Source organism: Hoplias malabaricus, chromosome 18 (assembly GCF_029633855.1).
Source record: "Hoplias malabaricus isolate fHopMal1 chromosome 18, fHopMal1.hap1, whole genome shotgun sequence".
Classification (NCBI taxonomy): Eukaryota; Metazoa; Chordata; class Actinopteri; order Characiformes; family Erythrinidae; genus Hoplias; species Hoplias malabaricus.
In genome coordinates this window covers 28,091,448-28,114,277 of record NC_089817.1, presented here as the reverse complement: position 1 = coordinate 28,114,277, position 22,830 = coordinate 28,091,448, and the positions used below count along the sequence as shown (strand labels likewise).

Below are 22,830 nucleotides of genomic sequence, written 5' to 3'. Positions count from 1 at the left end.
CTGAAAGTAAAGAAGGTTTTTTCCCTTCACTTACAAAGTTACTGTTTTTGGCGAGAGTTATTTTTTTTTGGACAGCGACGATTGGTTTTTACTTCTGTAATATTCTCATACTGCTTCTGTAAAGCACTTCCAAATGAACACTGAGGATGGAGGGTGCTCTGTAAATAAACCTGCTTTGCCTAGAATCAGCTATTTTAAACCTTTAGTGACTTTTATACTGTGAACCCACAAGCCTTACCACATTTCTTCTTTGGTAGCCTTTTCTCTGAATTTTGCTTTCACACATGCTTCACTTTCTTTCTTCTCTTTTAACTAGCCACAACCTCCTGGACTCAAAGATCAGCACGCTGCTGTCGATGTGTCAGGACCCAGACCTGCTGAACCCTGTACACGGCATCGTTCAGAGTGTGGTCTACCATGAGGAGTCTCCACCTCAGTACCAACCCTCGTACCTGCAGAGTAAACCCAAATATTCCTCATACTCAGCTTTCACTAGACCTTATATAAATGTCTCATATATACATTATACATTGTGGTAAAAAACTTCCAAGGAAAACAATTTATTATCCTTTAAAGGAGCACTAAGTAATTTTTTTTTGCACCTTGGGCTCCATCCATTCATCCAATATCTGTAACCGCTTATCCAGTTCAGGGTCACGGTGGGTCCAGAGCCTACCTGGAAACACTGGGCGCAAGGATTACACCCTGGGGCGCCAGTCCTTCACAGAGCAACACATACACTCACACACTCACACCTACATCACTTATGAGTCGCCAATCAACATACCAACATGTGTTTTTGGACTGTGGGAGGAAACCGGAGCACCCGGAGGAAACCCACGCGGACACAGGGAGAACACACCACACTCCTCACAGACAGTCACCCGGAGGAAACCCACGCAGACACAGGGAGAACACACCACACTCCACACAGACAGTCACCTGGAGGAAACCCACGCAGACACAGGGAGAACACACCACACTCCTCACAGCCAGTAACCCGGAGGAAACCCACGCAGACACAGGGAGAACACACCACACTCCTCACAGACAGTCACCCGGAGGAAACCCACGCAGACACAGGGAGAACACACCACACTCCTCACAGACAGTCACCCGGAGGAAACACACGTGGACACAGGGAGAACACATCACACTCCTCACAGACAGTCACCCGGAGGAAACACGCAGACACCGAGAGAACACACCACACTCCTCACAGACAGTCACCCAGAGCGGGAATCGAACCCACAACCTCCAGGCCCCTGGAGCTGTGACTGCGACACTAACCTGCTGCGCCACCGTGCCGCTCCTTGGGCTCCCCCAAGTGTAATTAATTTTTACCACACTGTAACTGCTAGAGGGGTTTGTTTTCTTACTCTCCTCTGAAAGTTACATAGTACAGTTACTGCAGTTCTGAGCCTGGAGTAGCACTGCATAGGTTCTTATTTTCCTCATTACACGTCAGTGGAGCATCACAACGATTTTAAAGCTATAATTTCAAGGTAAAAATATTACATAGTGTTCCTTTAATGGATTTCAGTGTAAATGCCTTTCCATCACATGGTGAAAGAGTGAGACTATGGTCAAGCGAGATAGACAGTGAGTAAGTGTTTGCTCTCGCTCACTTTCTCAAACGCATATAGAGGCATTCTACTACTACTTCACAATCCTGTTTCTTTCCTGCAGGTTTCGGCTTTAATGGACTCTGGAGATTTGCTGGGCCTTTTTCGAAGGTACAGGGCCTTCATTTCACTTGCTTACTCAGTTTTTTCGTGTTTTTTTTCCCCATTTGCAAATGTATCGGTCAGCAAATGGCCCATGTCAGGGGGCTCATGCTTGTGCGTTCATGCTTAAAAAAGATCAATCCTGCTCTCTCTGCTGCCCACAGCAAACTCAGATTCCAGACTACGCCGAGCTGATCGTGAAGTTTCTGGACGCTCTGATTGACACCTATCTGCCGGGTATCGATGAGGAAGGCAGTGAGGAGGCCCTGCGAACGCCCACCTCACCCTATCCTCCTCCTGTCCAGAGCCAGCTCAGCATCACCGCCAACCTCAACCTCTCCAACTCTATGACCTCACTGGCAACCTCTCAGCACTCCCCCGGTGAGTGAGCAGCACCCGTGTGTGTGTATATACTAGGGATGTCCCGATCCGATCACATAGAGGTGTATCATAGCTGATCACAGCATTATTTTACTGATCTGTATTGAGCTCGATTTTAAGTCTGATCCCATTTCCTCTCGGCGACAAGCTCACACTTCCTCTTCCTCCTCCTCCTCTTCCTTCTCCAGCCGATTGTGACCAATGTGAATATTCCCTTCAGCACCGGGGTTTCTTAAAAGTAGCACGCTTTTTGTAAATGATGTTGTGTTCTGACTCTGCAGGCCACCGTAGTGGGCACCGGGCGTAAACACATCTCCACTTCCTGTATCCGTCACTTCAAATTAAAAGCCCTTTGCAGTGTTTTCATAAAAGTCTGAAGCAGCAGCTGTAACTCAGTGGGACCGAGCGGAACTGTGGGTTTTATTTCACTTGAGCACTTCAAAGTGGACTTGGGGTTATATTACTCTTTTTAAAATGCTCTATTTCTACTACTGCAATTCTGCACTAGGTAGAATATATATCATTATATGTTTAATAAAAAAAAAAAAATATGCAGCAGCTTGGATGCAGGCGATTCATTTCTTAATGTGAGATATTCCGTGTCAAACAGAGATACTCTGAGCTGATTTTAGTAACTATAATGTACTTGAAGTGTGCACTGTGTAACAGTACTATCTAGGAACATATAATTATCGGATCGGGACGCAGTATCGGCAGATACTCAATATTAAAGACTCGGATTGGGATCGGGCGTAAAAAACGTTTTGAAGTGAGAAGTATAGGAATTGCTTGTTCGAATTTGGAGGTGCCCCCTTCAGGGTGTGATCCCACCTTGTGCCCAGTGATTCCGGGTAGACTCTGGACCCACCGCAACCCTGAACTGGATAAGGGTTACAGACAATGAATGAATGAATGAATTAATAATTTGGAGATACTTTTCTGTCCGTCACTTGTCCTCTCACTGTCTTGTATGTTCTTTCTCTCCCTCACTTTAGTTTGTGCTTTTTCTCTGTACTTCCCTTGTGCTCTCTCTCTGTCTCTCTCTCTCTCTCTCTCGTTCTCTCTGTCTCTCTCTCGTTCTCTCTGTCTCTCTCTCTCTCGTTCTCTCTTTCTCTGTCTTTCTCTCTCGTTCTCGTTCTCTCTCTCTCTCTGTCTCTTTCTCTCTCTCGTTCTCTCTCTCTCTCTCTCTGTCTCTTTCTCTCTGTCTCTCTTTCTCTCTCTCTATCTGTCTCTCTCTCTCTCATTCTTTCTCTGTCTCTCACTCACTCACTCACTCACTCACTCACACACACACACACACAGTATAAGTGTACCAAACTAATTTCTCAGAGAAGGTTAAACCAGTCAGTCTCTCATTTCTCTGAACCTCTTTGAGTCCATCTCCATCTCTATGTAAAAAAACTCTTTCTCACCTGATCTCATTTTCTCTGGTAGCAGCCCATCAACCCCCTAATCACGGGCTAAACGCCCAGTGAAAATGATTCATTTCTTTTATTATCAGTTTAATTATGTGTATCCAGAGGGCCTAGTGACTGCACCTAACTGTCTGGATCTGACTCAGACCGAGGGAAACAAACGCTCTCTTTCTTTTTAATGAAATGCTCCCAGTTTCTGCTTTTTATAAATAATTCTGGGCTGTGACTGGCACTGACGGATGTGCAGATATGAATGTTGGATCGCAACCTATACCAGAGCACGACTACTTAATATTCAGTGTTGAATTTCTGATTGATTTCTACTGCAGGAAAATATACTGTCAGTAGTTTCAGTCATGTCCTTTGTGTCTGTAGCTTTGATCATATGGCATTAGTGATATAACCAGCAGTGACCGCTCTAATCAGCGCTCTTCCTCGGTCCCGCAGGCATCGATAAAGAGAATGTGGAGCTGTCTCCGACCACGACTCTGTCCACCAGCGGCCGGACGCGCCACGGCTCGGCCAGTCAGGTCCAAAAGCAGCGCAGCGCCGGCAGCTTCAAGAGGCCCAGCATCAAGAAGATCGTATGAATATGGCGCCCCCTGGTGGCCCCCGAGTGCCACACCACGCCATGCTGCATTTCTACTCCCACACTCCTTACTTCTCCTCGTTCCTCCTTTTTTTCTCTCTCTTTTCAGGTTTTTTTGTTTTCTCCCTCTTCAGCCATACTTGCCTGACGATCAATAAGGACAAGTTCTCTTGCGTTCGTGAAGCGGTCAGTGTTGAGTGTGTGACGGGACGTGGGAGCCCACCTTGACCTTTTGTGTTTCTAATGGAACCTCGTGATCTTTTTATCGAACACCGCAACTCTTTGTTTTTTATTCCAAACCGGTTGTTGACGGAAGCACTGAAACTCATTATTTTGTGTTTTCTGTTTGAGGTCCGGAGCGTGTCGAGACGTTTTATAAAGCAGTCATTTACTTTCTATTTTTTATTGATCTAACAGAAGAAAGTATTAACCAAGTCACTTTTTTCAGCTGTTATTGTTTTCTTCAACTTCTGTTGATTCTGTAACAGGTATCTCTCGTCGTGTGTACATTCTGTTAAAGCAGAGAGCTGAGGCAGGGCACAGGGAACAAACGTCTTTTAACACAGGAACCAAATCAAAGTAGCTTAAAACGTAAGGGGTTCTTATCTCCACTGTGGTTTAACAGTACAACACCTCGGGGCATTGGGGGGGTTACTGGGTGTCCCCTGTTTTAAAGTGATACATGTTTTTCTATTACAGTGTGCATATTTCCATCTCTGATGACACATCACTGTTGTCCCGGCAGTGGGTCAGCTGCATTATTGACCGTCCCCGTTAGAGGCAGTCCTATAGATCAGGGGCTTTAATGATTTTGATGCTAGGTTTGCATCCATAGATGGTACTGCTGTCCCAAAACGTTAAGGTACTGTTGCGATGCATGGGATTGAGCGTGTTAGAGGTTTTTGGGATGAACTGGTACCTAAGGATATCGAGTTCTTAAGGTCTCTTGGACTTAGGAATTAGTCAGAAATCTGTCCCAATGCGTCACGCCATCTTCCATGTGGGTCTGTGCTGACAGATTTAGACCCGGAGAAACGGATCTGAAGGACATTTGTTCGTCACACAATGCAAACGTTAAAGACGGTAATCGTGAAGTTAATAACGGTGATGATGAAGTCGCAGTTCATACGCTTCACCTCCAGGGGGCATCACCTTCTCTGTTCACTTTCTCCTGGAAACGAGGGCCATGCCACACAGGAGAGACGAATGTGCCGGTGTCTCGTTTTAAAGAGGAAGTCCACAGATTTATGGACATAAAGGTTTGCGTAATTTAATCGGAAACGTGATAATGGTCAAGAACGGCCAATCAGAGTGGTTTGATGTGAAATTGGTTAATTGTAGGGAAGTTTGACTACAACTTCTTGACAGCTATGTTTTTCTAAAACAGGAAATTTGACTGCTTTTCTCTCACTGAATGAACTGCCTATCGATTATTACAGATTATAATTCCAGTTTCAATAGAAGCATAGCGCAAACGTTTAAAAATAAGTGATCAATCGATGTCTGGATATTTTCGGATTAGAAAGGGAGGCCTTGAAGACTGAGGGAGCACTTAAACAATCAAAGATCAAAGCAGTCGTGTGTTTGGGGGTGTCTCATTCGTTCAGATGAGGTCCAGTTTTGAACGAACTGGGTTTTTTTAGTGTAATCACACAAGCATTAGAAGCGTTACGGTACTTAGTCGGCTCTGCGGTCCGTTAGCGAGGAATCGAAGCCCTATGAGATGTTTACAGTGAACCTATACTTGAAAAAGGAAGAGATTGTCTCCGTTCGAAGCAAAAAGAGGAACGTGAAGGGAAATGATTCTGAACCTTGTCTGTAGTTGATTGTAAGACCTGGACATGTTCAGAGATTTTCTAACGGAACCAAAGTTTAGGAAGTGCAATATAATCCCAGATTCTCAACAACACGCCAAGTTTTTTTTTTTTTTTTATGTTTGGAGGGTTGTTATCTTCTTGGGGGATGGTTTGTGGGCCACTGGTATTTTGCATAAAGCATCTTCACCATTATGTGATATGGGTTTAAACTGTAAATGTAAAGGTGCATTAGGCAATTTTTAATCAAGGGTCTGTCTGTTATTGAAGCTTAGATCTGTGTAGTCACTGAAGGCTGTGCATTAAAACGACCAACGTTTGTTCCATTGCATTCGTCAAGGCATCCTCCAGTGGCTAAATAGTTAATGTTTTCCATGTTTTCAGTGAATTAGTAGAAAATGAAATAAAGTTGCCTACGGAACCTTTAAAGTAAATTTAGAACTTACTTATTTAGAACCTATAATGTAAATGATAAAGGCAAAAAAGGCACTAAGTTTTATTTTTCATTAATATGCAAGTTGCTATCTCAATATTTTGAGAAACTATCTCATTATTTTGAAATACTAAGTTAATATATTGAGATACTATCTCATCATTTTGAGATACCAACTCAGTATATTGAGATACTATCTCATTATTTTGAGAGATACTAACTCAATATATTGAGATCCTATCTCATTATTTTGTGATACTAAGTTTGTTCCATTGCATTAGTCAAGGCATCCTCCAGTGGCTAAACAGTTTTCATTGAATTAGTAGAAAATAGAAAATGAAATAAAATTGCCTACAGAACCTTTAAAGTAAATTTAGAACGTACTTATTTAGAACCTATAATGTAAATGATAAAGGGGTCGTATATTAAGTTCTAAACTTTCCTAAGGGTTTAATCAGTTCAGATAAAGAGTAAAGGGATAAAAACCTGAAGCCAAAATTCACTTGAGATGTTTTCTGTTAGTGACCACAAGCTTTGAATGGAGCTACTGTATTTTATTTTATTTTTTTTTTTGCAGTTTTATATATATATTCTCTACTTTAGTTAATTTGAATATTTGATTGAATTCAGTTGTCCCCTTCCAATTTCAACCTCAAAGCGATGTTCAGAGTCTGTCCACTCTTTCCCTTTAGAGCAGTCCCCTTATAACCACAGTATAGTGTCTGCTTCTCTGGGATTTGGAAGGAATGAACCCTTTGTTCAAACAAGAATGGAAGTCATCGGGGAGCATTAGGGAAGGGGGCTCTGTGAGAGACGGGAGAACATTAAAGATGTCTCCTATATTAGGGCTTTTCTGTGCATGCACTCACTTTTGTTTTGTGTATGTTTAGATCGTTCACGTTCTGTTATACTAATCCCCAGTGAAGTAAATGCTGTCATTATTTGGCCTTATAATCCTATAACCTTAATTTATGTTTTTGTTGTCGTTCAGGGCCAACTACGTTCACGAAGCTTTAACGTCAGGTTTGGATCAAACACGATGAACCAGTGTTAATCAGCCGAGGGCGCTATTCGTTAGACGCCGAGATCTCGACCATCGAAGGCTTGTAGTAAAGTGTGGAGACAATAATGACTTGGGAGTTGTGTGGGAGTGTCTATCTGTGTGTGTGTGTGTGTGTATGTTGGTGTGTATGTGTGCAAATGTATGTGTGTTTAGGCACATATTAGACTTTCACTACACCATAACTAGTTAAAAACTCATCCGCTGAGGTTATGCAAAACTGATTTTCCAAACCTTTGTTTGTTTTTCCATTGTTTTCCCCTCATTTTTTTACACGGTCTTCAGCTTCATGTCTGTAAATAATTTTGTGTAAAAAAAAAAGAAAAAGAAAAAAAAAGAAAGTTATATTTACTACACTGTATATACATGTGATGATATATTGTATTATTTTGCTTTTTGTAAAGCAGTTTAATTGCTGTACATGTACAACAAACTTATGACTTAATGTTGTGTTGCTAATGAAGCCATCCATCTCGTTCGCCTTCGCATTACGTCGTTAAACGTTGGGGACATGCAGATGGTTTAAAAACTGAAGTTCTAGACAACTGTGTACTTTAAAAACCCCACTGTACAATAAATTACTGTTACCATCTGATTTCACATTACACACATTACACTAATAAAGTAAAATCTGTCCGGGTTATGTGCTGTGGTCGGATTACTGGGATCAACTGTACATTTTCTCATACGGTGTAGGGGATTTTTAGTGTTTTTTATTCACAGCGAATAGCACTGGGTCTATTTTTTTTAATGATTTTTTTAAGAAGATATTTGGAAAAATATCTTCTAAATGAACGGTGGGTCCAGAGCCTACCTGGAATCACTGGGCGCAAGGCGGGAATACACCCTGGAGGGGGCGCCAGTCCTTCACAGGGCAACTCACACATTCACTCACATCTACGGACACTTTTTGAGTCGCCAATCCACCTACCAACCTGTGTTTTCGGACTGTGGGAGGAAACTGGAGCACCCGGAGGAAACCCACGCAGACACAGGGAGAACACACCACACTCCTCACAGACAGTCACCCGGAGGAAACCCACGCAGACACAGGGAGAACACACCACACTCCTCACAGACAGTCACCCGGAGGAAACCCACACAGACACAGAGAGAACACACCACACTCCTCACAGACAGTCACCCGGAGGAAACCCACGCAGACACAGGGAGAACATACCACACTCCTCACAGACAGTCACCCGGAGGAAACCCACACAGACACAGAGAGAACACACCACACTCCTCACAGACAGTCACCCGGAGGAAACCCATGCAGACACAGGGAGAACACTCCACACTCCTCACAGACGGTCACCCGGAGGAAACCCACGCAGACACAGGGAGAACACACCACACTCCTCACAGACAGTCACCCGGAGGAAACCCACGCAGACACAGGGAGAACACACCACACTCCTCACAGACAGTCACCCGGAGGAAACCCACGCAGACACAGAGAGAACACACCACACTCCTCACAGACAGTCACCCGGAGGAAACCCACGCAGACACAGGGAGAACACACCACACTCCTCACAGTCACCCGGAGGAAACCCACGCAGATGCAGGGAGAACACACAACACTCCTCACAGACAGTCACCTGGAGGAAACCCACGCAGACACAGGGAGAACACACCACACTCCTCACAGACAGTCACCCGGAGGAAACCCACGCAGACACAGGGAGAACACACCACACTCCTCACAGACAGTCACCCGGAGGAAACCCACGCAGACAAAGAGAGAACACACCACACTCCTCACAGACAGTCACCCGGAGGAAACCCACGCAGATGCAGGGAGAACACACCACACTCCTCACAGACAGTCACCCGGAGCGGGACTCGAACCCACAACCTCCAGGACCCTGGAGCTGTGTGACTCTAACACTACCTAACTGCACCACTGTGCCGCCCAAAAGCATTCTAATTTTGTTTAGTCTTTGATTGATGAACAATGGGGAATTGGGGAGGAATGAGGAAGAAGAGTATGAAAGGAATAGGAGAATAGGGAAAAATAAAAGGGAAAAGAAAGGGGGGACAAAAATGAAAGGAAGAATGAGATAACAGGGAGGTAGGGAAGAGAAGAGAAGAGAATGAAAAAAAGCATGAGGATATAGTTTGAGAAGAGAGAAACAAAGGATAGAGTAGGGAAAGGAGGAGGAGAATGGGAGGAAAAAGCAAGGGGATGGAGTTAGAGGGAAAGAAGAGAAGAGGAGGGGAGAGAGGGAGGAGGAGGAGGAGAAGCATAATAAACGTAATGTGTGTTAATGGCTGATGGCGTGCACGTGGGGCTCCAGAGCGCGAGGGAGACAAGTCTGAGGGCTTCGCCTTCATTTTCTAACGTTCAAAACTTCAGTTTAGGCGCCAGAAAGGTGAGGAAATACGGCGTTTAGCCCGTTTTAGACCTCTTTTCCCTCATATTTCTCACATAACAGGGTTTATTTATTGAGCTCCGTGCAGAGTTGGGCCCGTTTGTGTGTTAAATTAGGGCTATGTCCGTTGAAAGGTAGACGAGACCGGCGCAGTTAGCCTCAGGTGACAGTAGCAGTATTATGTTTTAATTTTCACTTTTGTGGATGTTATTCGACGTTAAAGTCTTTTTTCCCCTGGGTTTAGAAACTGACATGAGTCTGAGAGGATTATAACTTAAAATTTACAAAATATCTGTCAAATAAAATTGCGTAAGTCTTAATCTTTCAGAGTTTTGCCGCAAAATGCTTTGTTCTGTATGCAATTTTGTTTAAAAAAGGGAGAAGTATATTTACTGCACTGTATTACACTCATATATTAGTGTAATATTGTATTTCGCTTTTTGTAAAGCAGTTTAATCGCTGTATATGTGCAACACACTTATGACTGAATGTTGTGTTTCTAATGAAGACATCCATCTCGTTCGCCTTCGTATGGTTTAAAAACTGAGTTTCTAGACAAACAACCACCTCTACACGCGTTTCACTTACCACTGACCATGTAGGAGCACTCTTACAGACCTGCAGTTACACAGTGTAGTCCATTTCTAACTGTGTTAGGAACACAGGACCACCAAAAAAAAATTATAATGAACAGTACAGAGGTAAGAAAACTACGGAAGCCCGTCTCTGCCGCATAAAATAATTTTAAAAAGGCCCTCGATTTTTATTTTTCATTAATATGCAAGTTGCTATCTCAATATTTTGAGATACTAAGTTAATATAGCGATACTATCTCATTATTTTAGATATGTCAATATTTTGAGATACTATCTCATTATTTTGAGATACTAAGTCAATATATTGAGATTGTATACCATCTCAATATATTGACATATCTAAAATAATGAGATACTGTCTCAAAATAATGAGATAGTATCTCAATAAATTGACTTACTATCTCAAAATAATGAGATAGTATCTCAAAATATTGACATATCTAAAATAATGAGATAGTATCTCAATAAATTGACTTATCTCAAAATAATGAGATAGTGTCTCAATAAATTGACTTATTATCTCAAAATAATGAGATAGTATCTCAAAATATTGACATATCTAAAATAATGAGATACTGTCTCAAAATAATGAGATAGTGTCTCAATAAATTGACTTATTATCTCAAAATAATGAGATAGTATCTCAATAAATTGACTTATCTCAAAATAATGAGTTAGTATCACAATATATTGAGATAGCAAATTGCATAGTAATGAAAAATGAAAACGGGGGCCTTTTTTTTAATTATTATTTTATGTGGCGGAAACAGGCTTCCATAGAAAACGCACAAAATACACTGGGTTTAGACAATAAGTTCAAAGGCTTTATTTGCATATTAGTGTCGTCACTGCTCTAAAGAATCTAATCTCCATTTCACATCTTCCTCTCTGTCACAGTGAATCATATATGGATGGATGGATGAATGTTTGCTTTACATCACTGCAGTAGCTTCACTGACAGGTTCATCCTGCTGTCAGTGTGCCAGGTTTTGAAGGGCAAAGTCAGGAGCTCATAAAATCCTCCATATCCCTGTGGACAGCAGGCTTTATTTCCATGCCTGTGATGTGTCTGTGGAAAGACCTGCATATTGTTCTTTTTATAACTCTCAAATGTAGGCTTTCATCCAGGTTGGGATGGTATCACTGGGCTAATAAAGAAAGGCCAGGCAGCCACAGGCCTGCAGAGGGATTAGCTTTGCCAAACAGGCTCCCACTGTGTCAGATTGTAGCTGTCTCTGATAGTGGCACAAAGTATTTGAGCATGCTCTGTTTATTATTACTTTTTTAAAGTGTGTTTTAGATTGATTTATAATAAGCTTCATCTCACGGTGTTCAAAGGAGACACATTCTCCCTCTTTTCCCTAAGTGCACACAGTTCTGGGGTCTAAAATAATTGTCTGTGATGTACTTTGGTCAAAATACCACAAAGATCAAACAGAGCGCACCGTTCTGTTCACGTTCTGATGATAAATGATTATCAGAGATGAATAGTACCCATATTTATCAATGTATTATCATTACGTATTGTTAGATATTAACATACTTTTATTAATCTGTGTAACATTCTTTTCACCAAAATGAAGATCAGTCAAATGTTGCCCCAAATCCAGATCATTTCAAGAGGTTCGCAGACATCTCACAGCTGTACGTTCCTGTTGGACGCTTGGCCCTGTTCTCATGTTGACTGCGGTGGACAGACACCGTGTGATACCTGAGCTCTAAGGATTGTTATCAGGTAACTGCCTTGGCTCCTCAGTCGAATGTGCCAACTGAGTCTCCACCTTGTGTTACAGCGATGTTGCTTTTGCACCTCCGTATCTCCAGCCTTATACCTGACCCACCGTTCGAGCTCCTCGCGTTTCGGTCCTGCTCCATAGAGTCCAGGTAAGCTGACCTGCTCAGAAGTACTTGACAGTTCTTTCTGCTCTCTCTCCCCTCATGGTCTTGACAGGTGTGAGAGGCGTCCTGGTCTAGAAAATGCTGTGGCCACGTCTCAAGTCCCTCGTCCCTCTCTCAGCCCTGGCTCTGCTCGGCTGGTGCTGGTACGCCTTCAGGAGGAGGAGGAGGACCCTTGAAGAGCTGCTTCTTGAAGAGGAAAGTGTTATAACTCCTGGTATTCAGAGCCTAAAGGAGGGTTCGGTGGACCAGAGGTCGGCTTCTATTGGAAATAAAGCATTAATACAGGGATTGAATACAGATTGCAGTTTGCACACTCAGAAAAAGCAAGAACAGGATAGTTGTAGTTCATACAGTGACCAGAATTTGATCCTTGAAGTTTCAGATTGCTTTTATGTTAGCAGCAGTGCCAAGTTGCCCAATGCCCCTACTTCCTCTCCAGCTCCCCGGCCTCTGAAAGGAGATCGCCCAGAACCAGAAGGGGAGGTTTCTGAGGCTGAAGCGGCTGCTCTTCTTGCTGAAAAACCAGAAATGGAGACAGAGAAAGATGGCGTCGCTTCTAAAGGCCACTCAGACTTTACGGCGGGCGAGACTAAACCCTCCTGCCCTGAATCTGATACTAAAACTTTTATACAGGAGCCTCCAAGGACTGTCTGCCCCAAGGGATATGAACTCCCCAGCCTGCCTGAGAACCCGAATGAAAAGGATGTGGAGCGGCTCAGTTATCGGTTGGTCAAGGAGGCCATCCGTGTTGCCACAGAAGAGGTCTTGGCGAATGATGATGATATTTTAAAAAGAAAAGACCAAAAGGAGCCTAGGGAAACCCTACCGTGTGAAGCTCAGACTGTTGCCCAAAGCCCAAGAGACCTCAACAAGGAAGAAAGTTCATCTATGGAAGAGAAATTAGAGGAAAGTGTGTCTTCTGTAGACTATCTGACTGACCAGCCCATGAGTCCTTCAGTATTCCGCGTGGGAGAGGATTCTGGATGTAGCACGTGTCATTCAGAGGACGGGATTGGAGCCGATGAACAACGCTCTCCTCTGCACGTCGAATCTATTCGTACTGTTTCGCCAGCTTCTGAAAGTAAAATTCAAGACCTTTACCATGACCCGGCCAGGCAAAATGGAAAACACCTCCCTGCAGACGCTTCAAAAGGTTAGTCTTTGCGTCACTTTGAAACTGTTGTGACTTGTTCTTGAACCCGCTTCCATTCAGTTCTCTGATTACGGAAATGGATCAGTTGACCGACTTTCACGCTTCAGCAACTGCAAGTGCCTTTTTTTAAAATGAATACTGACTCGTCCCTTTCCTTTTAATTGCATCCAATGTGTTTTGCAAGTGAACTGCTTTTAACGTTTCTGTGTAATTTGACGTAGCTGTCATAGCAAAAGCTTGCAAATCTATTAACTTTTAAAAGGGAATATTTAATTATTTCTTCAAAAAAGATGTACAACTAAGTCATAGAGCTGTAAAACAAAGTCATTTGGAGCTTTTTGGTGTGCAGTTAATTTTTGAGAAAGCCCCTAAATGCTCCCTCACCGTTATTAGTCTTATTCGGATTAGTTTTGAATATTAAATACAATATGTATTATGTGTGTTTTAGATATGAACTCCTGGTTCCTGTGACCACTATGATATTTGAGTCAGTAAGCACCTTCTCACATCAAACCACTGTGCATCACCCTTCTGGACAAACTTAGATGGACATTTAGAAAAAATGATTACTATCCCCCACTGAAGATGCAGCTGGTGTCTTCAAATGGCGTCAGAATGATTTGAAAATGAGGTTTTGATGTGACAGCGAGGTTTCTCAAGTAACATGCTGGAAGTAGTATGCAGTAGATGTCTACTCATATAATCTTTTTAGGTCCGTCTTGTCCTCTCGTGCAGGTACTAATGATGTAACATGCATGAATGGAGAGGGTGGGGTCCACAGCAGGCGAACTGCTCCGTTACCAAGCTTGGCCACGGTTCTCTGGGACATAGAAGTGCCATCGGTGAGCCTCGAATCCAGTTTGTATATTGATCAGACAGGGTCTTTTAGCCAGTGCTCGGGGATTAAAGTTCTAGGTTGCTATGACGGTCCGTTGTCATGTTGTCGACTGTGGATGAGGTGCTGTATGTTTAATCTAAACTGCATGTCCGAAACTGCAGGCAGAAAAGAAAATTATCAATTTAAACTAGACTTCACATGATATATTGATTAAAAGGAGGCTTCACATGACAAAAGTTACAAAAAGGACAGTTCTGGGGAAGACATATATATTTTAAGGGAGCATTTTCTGAAACTTGATTCCTTACAAAGATATTTAGGAGGTCCATGTGGTCAAATGACCGGAGCTTGGTCCTTCTAGTGAGACATTGCTTGCTCCAGCCTATTTCTCCTCATCCTCCACTTCTAGAGTGATAGCCTCTACACATGTTGAAACTCTGAAAAGTGTACCAGGGTTAGCAAAGCTTCAGGCTCATGGTTTTACAGCCAAAAGGCAAAAGTGAATAAAACATTTCATAAATGTTTTAAAATTTATTTATTTGCTTTAATCCCTGAGTGCTGGTTAAACTTAGGGATCAGTGAAGCTGTGGCTTGTACCAATATATTCCTAATGCCTAATCCACCCTGAAGAAGGTTAAAAACATGATGGCAATCTGGAGGTTCTGCGTTTTGTAGCAATTCAAATGTAAGACTCAATAGCAGTGTTCAGTGTGACTTTTATAAAGATGGTTTTGGCTTTGTAATGGGAAGGATAGCCTTGGAGGTAGTCCTCAAAGCAGGATTTTTCAGTTCACCAAAAAACTTTGGTCTGTCCAAATGGAGGAATGCCTAAGGGATGGTACTGTGTAGTTTTAGTGAAATCCTGTTTGGGGAAATCACCCCCTGCTGATGCTAGGTTTTGTGTTAATCCTTGGTTGATTCATATCTGTCATTTTAATTATGCTAACACGCACTGTGATGTATGTATTAGCTAACCAGGACCACAATTACTGTTATACATAAAGCAGCAGCTTTTACACTAGATGATTATACTTGCAGTATGTATTTTTAATGGTGCAAAACCCCTGTTTTGGCAGCGTCTTGTTGGGAGATTAATTGGAAAACAAGGCAAGCATATTAGCTTCCTGAAGCAAAACTCTGGTGCGAAGATCTATGTGTCTACACTTCCTTACACTCATGAGTTTCAGACCTGCCATATAGAGGGTGAGTTTACTCCTGAGCAGTCTGTAACTGCTTATTCAGTAAAGGGTCACGGTGGGTCAGAGGCACAAGGCGTGGGGGGGGGGGGGCACCCTGGACCTTACACCCAGTCCATCATAGGGCACCACACACTCACACACGGTTTTTGGACTGAGGGAGGAAACAGCTGGAGGAAACCCATGCAGACACTAGGAGAAAACGCCAAACTCCTGACAGGAGTGGTTAATTGTTTTGAGTATGATTCCAAACCCAGACCTCCATGGGATAATAATTTTGGTTTACATTGATCATTTTTTGGTTTATTTTACTGCATGCTAACGTGCGTTAATGACCTATATTTTAACACCGTAACACATTTTTACACTGACCGCTAGTCAGATCAGAGTTGTTGCAGATCAATCAATGGTCTCTGCCGCTGCTATACAGACCCTACACATTTGTCCAGGTAAACCATTCACTTGGCATTTCACAGCGCAGGCTAATAGCAAGGGAGCCCTATTTCCACACACAAAATTGCTGCTTCAACTTAACGACTAAGATTCACCAGAAATAAATGCCACCGTCGTCCACTGGGTGGCACTAGGAGATCTGCTAATTCCATGCTGTTGGTTTGACCCTCTCAGGGTCAAAGTTGCAGGTGGAAAATGCACTGGCACTCATCAGGAAGAAGTTCAAAGATTTGGATTTAACCAACCGCCGCTGCCATGTACCGTCCCTTCCTTCTCTCCCCATCACCTCCTGGGTGAGTGTCATAGATCTAAGTTGTAATTTGTTGCCTGTGTGTACTCCCGTGGCTGCTGCAGAGTGTGTGTGTGTGTTTTGGGTCTCTAGCTGCTGCTTCCTCAGGACAGCACTGTGGAGGTAATTGTGCCACGAGTCGAGACAGCGAATTATCTGTTTGTGCAGCAGCACACTCACCCCACGTACTACGCCTTGCGCAGCCTCAATGAACAGATGCTCTTCTGCTACTCCCGCCCAGGATGCCCGAGCCTGCCCACACCAGTCGAAGGTAAACCATGCCAAGAAGCTGTCTGTGTAAACATAAACACAACCTGCGTTCAGAACTCGGTGTTTTCGCTTGCCTGTGCCCTTTCCTGTTCAGCTTCCTACAGAAACACACACACACACACAGACAGAGGCTCTCTCTTCTTTCTCACCTTCGGCTTGTGACATTATCGAATGGTTCACACGTCCGGTTTCACACTGTTTCTCACATAAGCACCATTACTTTGCTTTACACCTCCAAATTCATTACAGTAACACACCGTCCCTGTTATTATACAGTGTCAGGACATCGTGTTATACGTGCTGCTTTTTGTGTACTGGCTATAAATAGTAAGGTGTGGATTTTGAAACCTTTACATTTTGCTTCTTGCTTCATTTGCTTGAGGAAGTCCTAATTAATTATCAACAGATGTTGGAGAAATGTAAGCCACCATTAAGTGGCGACTGAGTTTGCTTAAGCATCTGAAATAGTTGGATTGGAAAAGAAACTAAAGCGCATTAACGGTCTCCTAGACGTTTTCCAGAGTTTACCCAGAGGAGTTTTGTGTGAAAGCAATAACCTGCAACATATGTCCCAGACTTTACAAAGACGTAGAAAGTCTGGGGAAAGTAAGTGTGTATGGAGTCAAAAATATTTAGAGTTTGTAAAACAATACTCACAAATGTAACGGACTTTGTAACTGCGTTAATGTAATGGAATGCACCATTTTAAAACAACAACAATTTAAATTCACAAATGTGTAAAAAAGATTTGCATTTGTAAATCAAGTGTCGTGAATCAGTACGTCTCGAGCAGGCCATTTTATAGTTTCAAATGTGACAGAGTTTTTGAACGAGGTGGAAAAAATCCACACATTCACCTTCTCTGCTGCGTGTGCGAGTCTCTTTTCGCAGTTGCGAATTTATGACCCTGTTTTGACGGCCAATTGATGGACCAATGGGAAAGCTTTAGCTAGACCAATCAGATCGTGAGGTTTGTTTAACCAATCAGAACACTGATTTGTTGCTGTCGTCCATAGCGCTTTTCCACCAAATGAACTCCGGTTCTTGAACTGGTCCCGTTCCTGATTCTTGGAACCTTGGTTCTTTCCAGTGAACTGCCGCGTTTCTACGGACAGTGGAGAAACGTAACCAAGAGCCGCCAAGAACCAACTACTTTGGCTGTTCTTTGTAAATGACCCTGTCTATCTCCACTGGGCGATAACGCTGTATTTGAAGCTATGAGCTGTTGGTTACGTTTCTCCGCTGTTCACAAGGTCAGCAGGACGACTCTGAACTTGGCCACAGCGTCCCCCGCTCATGACGTATTCCTGATTAACCTCTAAACATATAGAAATGCGACGGTTCACTGGAAAGAACCCAGGTTCCAAGAATCAGGAACAGAACCGCTTCAAGAACCAGAGTTCTTTTGGTGGAAACTTGCTAGGCTGACAGCAACAAATCAGTGTTCTGATTGGTGAAACAAACCTCGCGATCTGATTGGTCCAAGTTGTCCTATTGGTCCATCTACTGATCTACTGTCCGTCAAAACAGGGTCTTAAATCCGCAACTGCGTAAAGAGATTCACACGCAGCAGAGAAGGTGAATGTGTGGATTTTTTCCACCTCATTCAAAAACTCCCACTGTCACATTTGAAACCTCAGAAAGCTTTGCTCTTGCACATTTTAAGCCGTTTGAGAAGGTACTGATTCACACGTTCACAACATTCATTCATTTGTTATCTGTAAGCACTTATCCAATTCAGGGTCGCGGTGGGTCCGGAGCCTACCTGGAATCATTGGACGCAAGGTGGGAATACACCCTGGAGGGGGCGCCAGTCCTTCACAGGGCAACACACACAATCGCTCACTTACACCTACAGACACTTTTGAGTCGCCAGTCAACCGGAGCACCCGGAGGAAACCCGCGCAGATACAGGGAGAACACATCACACTCCTCACAGACAGTCACCCGGAGGAAACCCACGCAGACACAGAGAGAACACACCACACTCCTCACAAACAGTCACCCGGAGGAAACCCACACAGACACAGGGAGAACACACCACACTCCTCACAGACAGTCACCCGGAGGAAACCCATGCAGACACAGAGAAAACACACCACACTCCTCACAGACAGTAACCTGGAGGAAACCCACGCAGACACACTCCTCACAGACAGTCACCCGGAGGAAACCCACGCAGATACAGGGAGAACACACCACACTCCTCACAGACAGTCACCCGGAGGAAAGCCACGCAGACACACTCCTCACAGACAGTCACCCGGAGGAAACCCACGCAGATACAGGGAGAACACACCACACTCCTCACAGACAGTCACCCGGAGGAAACCCACGCAGACACAGGGAGAACACACCACACTCCTCACAGACAGTCACCCGGAGGAAACCCACGCAGACACAGGGAGAACACACCACACTCCTCACAGACAGTCACCCGGAGGAAACCCACGCAGACACAGGGAGAACACACCACACTCCTCACAGCGGGAATCGAACCCACAACCTCCAGGTCCCTGTAGCTGTGTGACTGCGACACCTACCTGCTGCACCACCATGCTGCCCATTCACAACATTTGATTTACAAATGCAAATCTTTTTTACACATTTGGGAATTTAAATTGTTGTTTTAAATTTGTGCATTCCAATACATTTGTGGATTTTAGTTTTACGTGTCTGTAGTTGCTCAAACGCAGTTACAAAGTCCGTTACATTTGTGAGTACTGTTTTACAAACTCCATCTTTTTGACCCTTTTTCAACTTCATAAGAGTGACTGCATGAACTCGTCTGATACAGTCTCCCACGGGGGGTGTGTGCGTTTTACTCTTTAAAAAAAATTGTATTGAATTCTCTGTGTGAAACGAGTTGTTGACCTCCTGAAAATGTACTAATTGTCTCGCGCTCTCTCTCTCTCTTCCTTTCTCTCAGTGGGGGTGGTGTGTGCAGCCCCCTCTGCAGACGGTGACTGGTGGAGGGCTCAGGTTATCCAGCACCACAAAGACTCCAATACGGTCCAGATCAGATACGTGGACTACGGTGGCTATGTTACAGTTAACCTCAGCTCCCTCAGACAGATAAGGTCGGCTTGTTGGGTCTGTTTTAAAACTTCGCTGTTGTTTTTCCGAGCTTGAGATTCTGAACCTTAATGCTGTAACATGGCTGTGATTATTTTCCCAGGTCCGACTTTGTGGCGTTGCCTTTCCAAGGATCTGAGGTTATTTTAGATAATGTTGCACCGCTGCCAGGTAAAACGAGTATTACATACGATGGGCTAAAGACCGTATGGTGTTATCTTCCATGGCGTCTTTGTTTTTATAATTATTACACAGGCCTGTGGCTTCATAAATATATTTTATTGCACTGTCCCCGTGTTTTTGGAATCGTACTGCATGTAAATTTCATGCCATGTGATTTAAAAACATCTGGGTCCAGTCACTGTAGTCTCAGAATGCTGTTTGTTTGATGTCTCAGGCAAAGAGGAGTTTTCACTCGAGGCCAAAGAAGCTCTTGAAGAATTAACACAAGGGGTGCCTTTAATCATAAAGGTAAGAAATGGATATTTTGAGGATTTTATTTTTTTAAAATGTTGATCCTGGAATGAAAGCAGGGTTCACACCTTTATTTCCACCAAAGATGATGGTGCCCCTTGATGTTTTGGACTGGTTTATGCTGATGGTTCTATTCCTTAGAGATCAGTGGGGGAACGTTTTTTTGTCTAAAGTTATGGCTCCCTCTGCTTCGAGTGGTTATCTGTGGGTGGGGAGAACAAGCTCTTTAATCAGTTCCTCAGTGGGGAGGCTGACTCACTCGTACCTTCAGAAAGGAAGTCTGCAGGTCACTCTGTGCTCTGTTCTCAGGTCACAGGCAGTCGGAATGGACTGCCCTTGGCGCATATGTGGCGGCAGGCGGGAGAGGAGGTCTGTATTCGTTACATTTATTGTGGCAAATTTTCCTCAATAAATACGTATTCATGTGTACTGAAATCCAGCTTTGTGAAGCACTTCACTGGTTTATGGATGAGATTGTTAGAGTGGCTTACAGACTCTGTTTCTTTAAATGATAATGAGCCACTTGCTGTTCACCCTGAGCCTGAGTGCACAGCTCTGGTCTAGGAGCCCTCGCATAAATGCAGGTCTAGTGATGTGATTGAAGAGATCTCCACCCCCCTCCCCCCCGCAAAGGGTTGGTGGACTACAGATCTTCAAATGAATGTGTCTTTGATCTGAACTGTGCCCTCAGTCAGTGGTGGTGTTGTCAGACATTAGGAATTTTTAAGCATAGACGGTTGTTACGTGGTTTTTGTTGTGAAATTCATTGCCTTTTCTTCTTAAAGGCTAATCACCACTTAATGGAGCTCCATTAATATATATCACATTATTGTAGTTCCTGACAGATATAAGTATGAATTAAAATGAAATTAGCAGCTTAATTTGCTTTAAAACTGACAATTTTATTAAATTGACGGAAAAACCCGAGCTCTCTACGGAAATTCTTGAACGCAACCGTGACGTCACTGGTGGACAACAGCTGAACAACGCCGCGGTAAAACACCGTTATGACTGACTGTTATGACAGTATCTAGCTGAATAACCAACATTATTCATGACAATAGCCTAGCAATAAGCTAAACTCAAATGTAGAGGTACCGTTATTCTTGTAAATGTGATCGAAGTCGAACTCGAATTCATCCGACACTATAAACCTCCGTAATGCAGCTACGTAGCCGAGTATAATCTGAGACACCGAGTTTAGCGAGTCAAGCTAACGTTAACTAACACCAACTAAAACAGGCGAAGTGAGTGTCCTTACCCTGTTTACCTCCATGTTACAGAGGCTCTTGAACACCTTTCGTTGGTGTCCTTACATGCCCATATTGTTGGAAAAGCGCCAGTGAAATGAGCTACAGATAACGGAGTGAGCGGATGGTCCTTTCCAAAGTGCCCGTTTAAAGTAGACAGATTTAGTCCATTTTCTGGATATTTTGGGATCTTTGGGCCATTTGTGCACAGATGTCCCACTGTACATTGAATGATTGCAGCCAAAAACAACACACCTTTTCGTCATTTTGCATTAAATTAAGTGCAGCTTCTAGAGTGTTGTCCACCGTCTACGTCACAGGCAAGACGCCTATTAGAGTTTCCCAACACCGTTGGGGGGGGCAATGGTCTTTTAAACCTTATTCCTTCAATGAGTAAGAATTAACATGTTTTCTGACGATCAATAAACACAAGTTAGGAACTCAAACTCCACTGTATTTATTTGTTTAACACTTTCATATCGCTGGTGCTCAGCCTTTAAAGAATATAACGTTTGTGTGTGTCTCCTATCTTCTCCTGTAGATGATTTTGGTGAATGGACTGCTGGTTGAGCGTGGGCTTTGCTCGTGGTTAGACAGCCACTGACGGCCCGTTCAGCTCTCAACTAGTCTTTTGATCTCTTGCCTTTGACGGATTTTCACCTGATCTTCACCTGCATTAAGCATACATCCACACAGAGGTGCTCTTTATACGATGTACTGAATTAGGCATTGGTGTGTGCTGCTCACAGACTGTAATGTACAGGGCCTTTGTGTTCATTACACGTGCTGCAGCTGCTGTCTGTTTTGAACGTTTTGTCTAAAGAAAGTGTTAAATTGTTAAGTTAATTAAGTTATTCAGAAAAACATATATAATCCAGAGCATCATGGACACACTTAATGTACTCGGAACATATTCCATGTGTGTGACCTCAGAACAGAAGCATTTTTAATTTTTTATGTTGGAGTTCACTGGTGTTTCATCAGTTCTCAGCTGTGAATGTGTGTTTTGTCCCATTCAGTGTTAGTTACTTCTGTTCTTCTCCTGTCTTTTTTTACTGCACGTCTTTCCCCGTTTTAACTGAGAGATGGGGAATCCTAAAAGTAGGATCAGCCTGTTGTTTTCTTGCTGACAGGCGAATGCACAGACTAAACTAAAACAGCACCGCACTCGATGTGGGGAATCACTTTCCTTTGCTCTGTTAAATTAAAGATTTATGGTGGTTAAGTAAACCTTGGCGTGCTGTTGCTTTGAATCATGTTGAAGTGAAAAAACAACAAGATGTATTGCCTTTGAGGATTTCACTTGCTCAGGTTTAGGGTTTTTCTTTTTCCCGGTGTATATTCAGACATTTTCTCTCTCCTTTTTCATATTTAGAACATGACGTCTGAAACACTGTTTCCTTCTGGAAGCCTAGTTTTCAAAGGACATCATAATAAGGGATTGGCTCATACATGAGAGAGGTAGGAGGTCACAGTGGCAGTGGTGTTTACAGATGAGATTAAAATGAGGACAACACGGATGCAGGAAGTTTGCCTGCAC

At 43.3% G+C, this 22,830-nt stretch overlaps 2 protein-coding genes across 6 annotated transcripts in view; both read left to right on the top strand.

Moving 5' to 3' along the window:
• Positions 1-8,061, top strand: part of nf1b (neurofibromin 1b) — a 64,984-nt gene extending 56,923 nt beyond the window's left edge. The window contains exons 54-57 of the mRNA XM_066651684.1: positions 317-459; positions 1,690-1,736; positions 1,892-2,108; positions 3,971-8,061. Coding sequence (XP_066507781.1) covers positions 317-459; positions 1,690-1,736; positions 1,892-2,108; positions 3,971-4,113 — 550 coding nt within the window. The 3' untranslated portion in view covers positions 4,114-8,061. The remainder of the gene's footprint in view (positions 1-316; positions 460-1,689; positions 1,737-1,891; positions 2,109-3,970) is intronic.
• A 1,601-nt stretch (positions 8,062-9,662) lies between these two features.
• On the top strand, positions 9,663-22,506 carry akap1a (A kinase (PRKA) anchor protein 1a). 5 transcript variants are annotated; one of them, XM_066651184.1, is made up of 12 exons: positions 9,663-9,797; positions 12,004-12,128; positions 12,345-13,445; positions 14,181-14,287; positions 15,360-15,486; positions 16,107-16,225; positions 16,315-16,492; positions 19,421-19,571; positions 19,670-19,737; positions 19,964-20,037; positions 20,350-20,409; positions 21,832-22,506. In XM_066651184.1, the coding sequence occupies exons 3-12, from the start codon at positions 12,371-12,373 to the stop codon at positions 21,892-21,894; spliced, it is 2,022 nt and encodes a 673-aa protein (XP_066507281.1). In that variant the 5' UTR covers positions 9,663-9,797; positions 12,004-12,128; positions 12,345-12,370; the 3' UTR covers positions 21,895-22,506. The 5 variants fall into 5 exon arrangements, with proteins under 5 accessions (XP_066507281.1, XP_066507284.1, XP_066507285.1 ...); XM_066651185.1 differs by having other exon boundaries at positions 9,729-9,797; positions 11,977-12,128; XM_066651186.1 differs by lacking the exon at positions 9,663-9,797 and adding an exon at positions 9,939-9,960.
• The last annotated feature ends 324 nt before the right edge of the window (positions 22,507-22,830 follow it).

Coding starts and splice junctions, on each gene's coding strand:
- akap1a (XM_066651187.1), top strand. CDS start 12,371: ATGCTGTGGCCACGTCTCAAGTCCCTCGTCCCTCTCTCAGCCCTGGCT. Junction 13,446..14,180: donor CCCTGCAGACGCTTCAAAAG/GTTAGTCTTTGC, acceptor CCTCTCGTGCAG/GTACTAATGATGTAACATGC. Junction 14,288..15,359: donor GGGACATAGAAGTGCCATCG/GTGAGCCTCGAA, acceptor CTGTTTTGGCAG/CGTCTTGTTGGGAGATTAAT.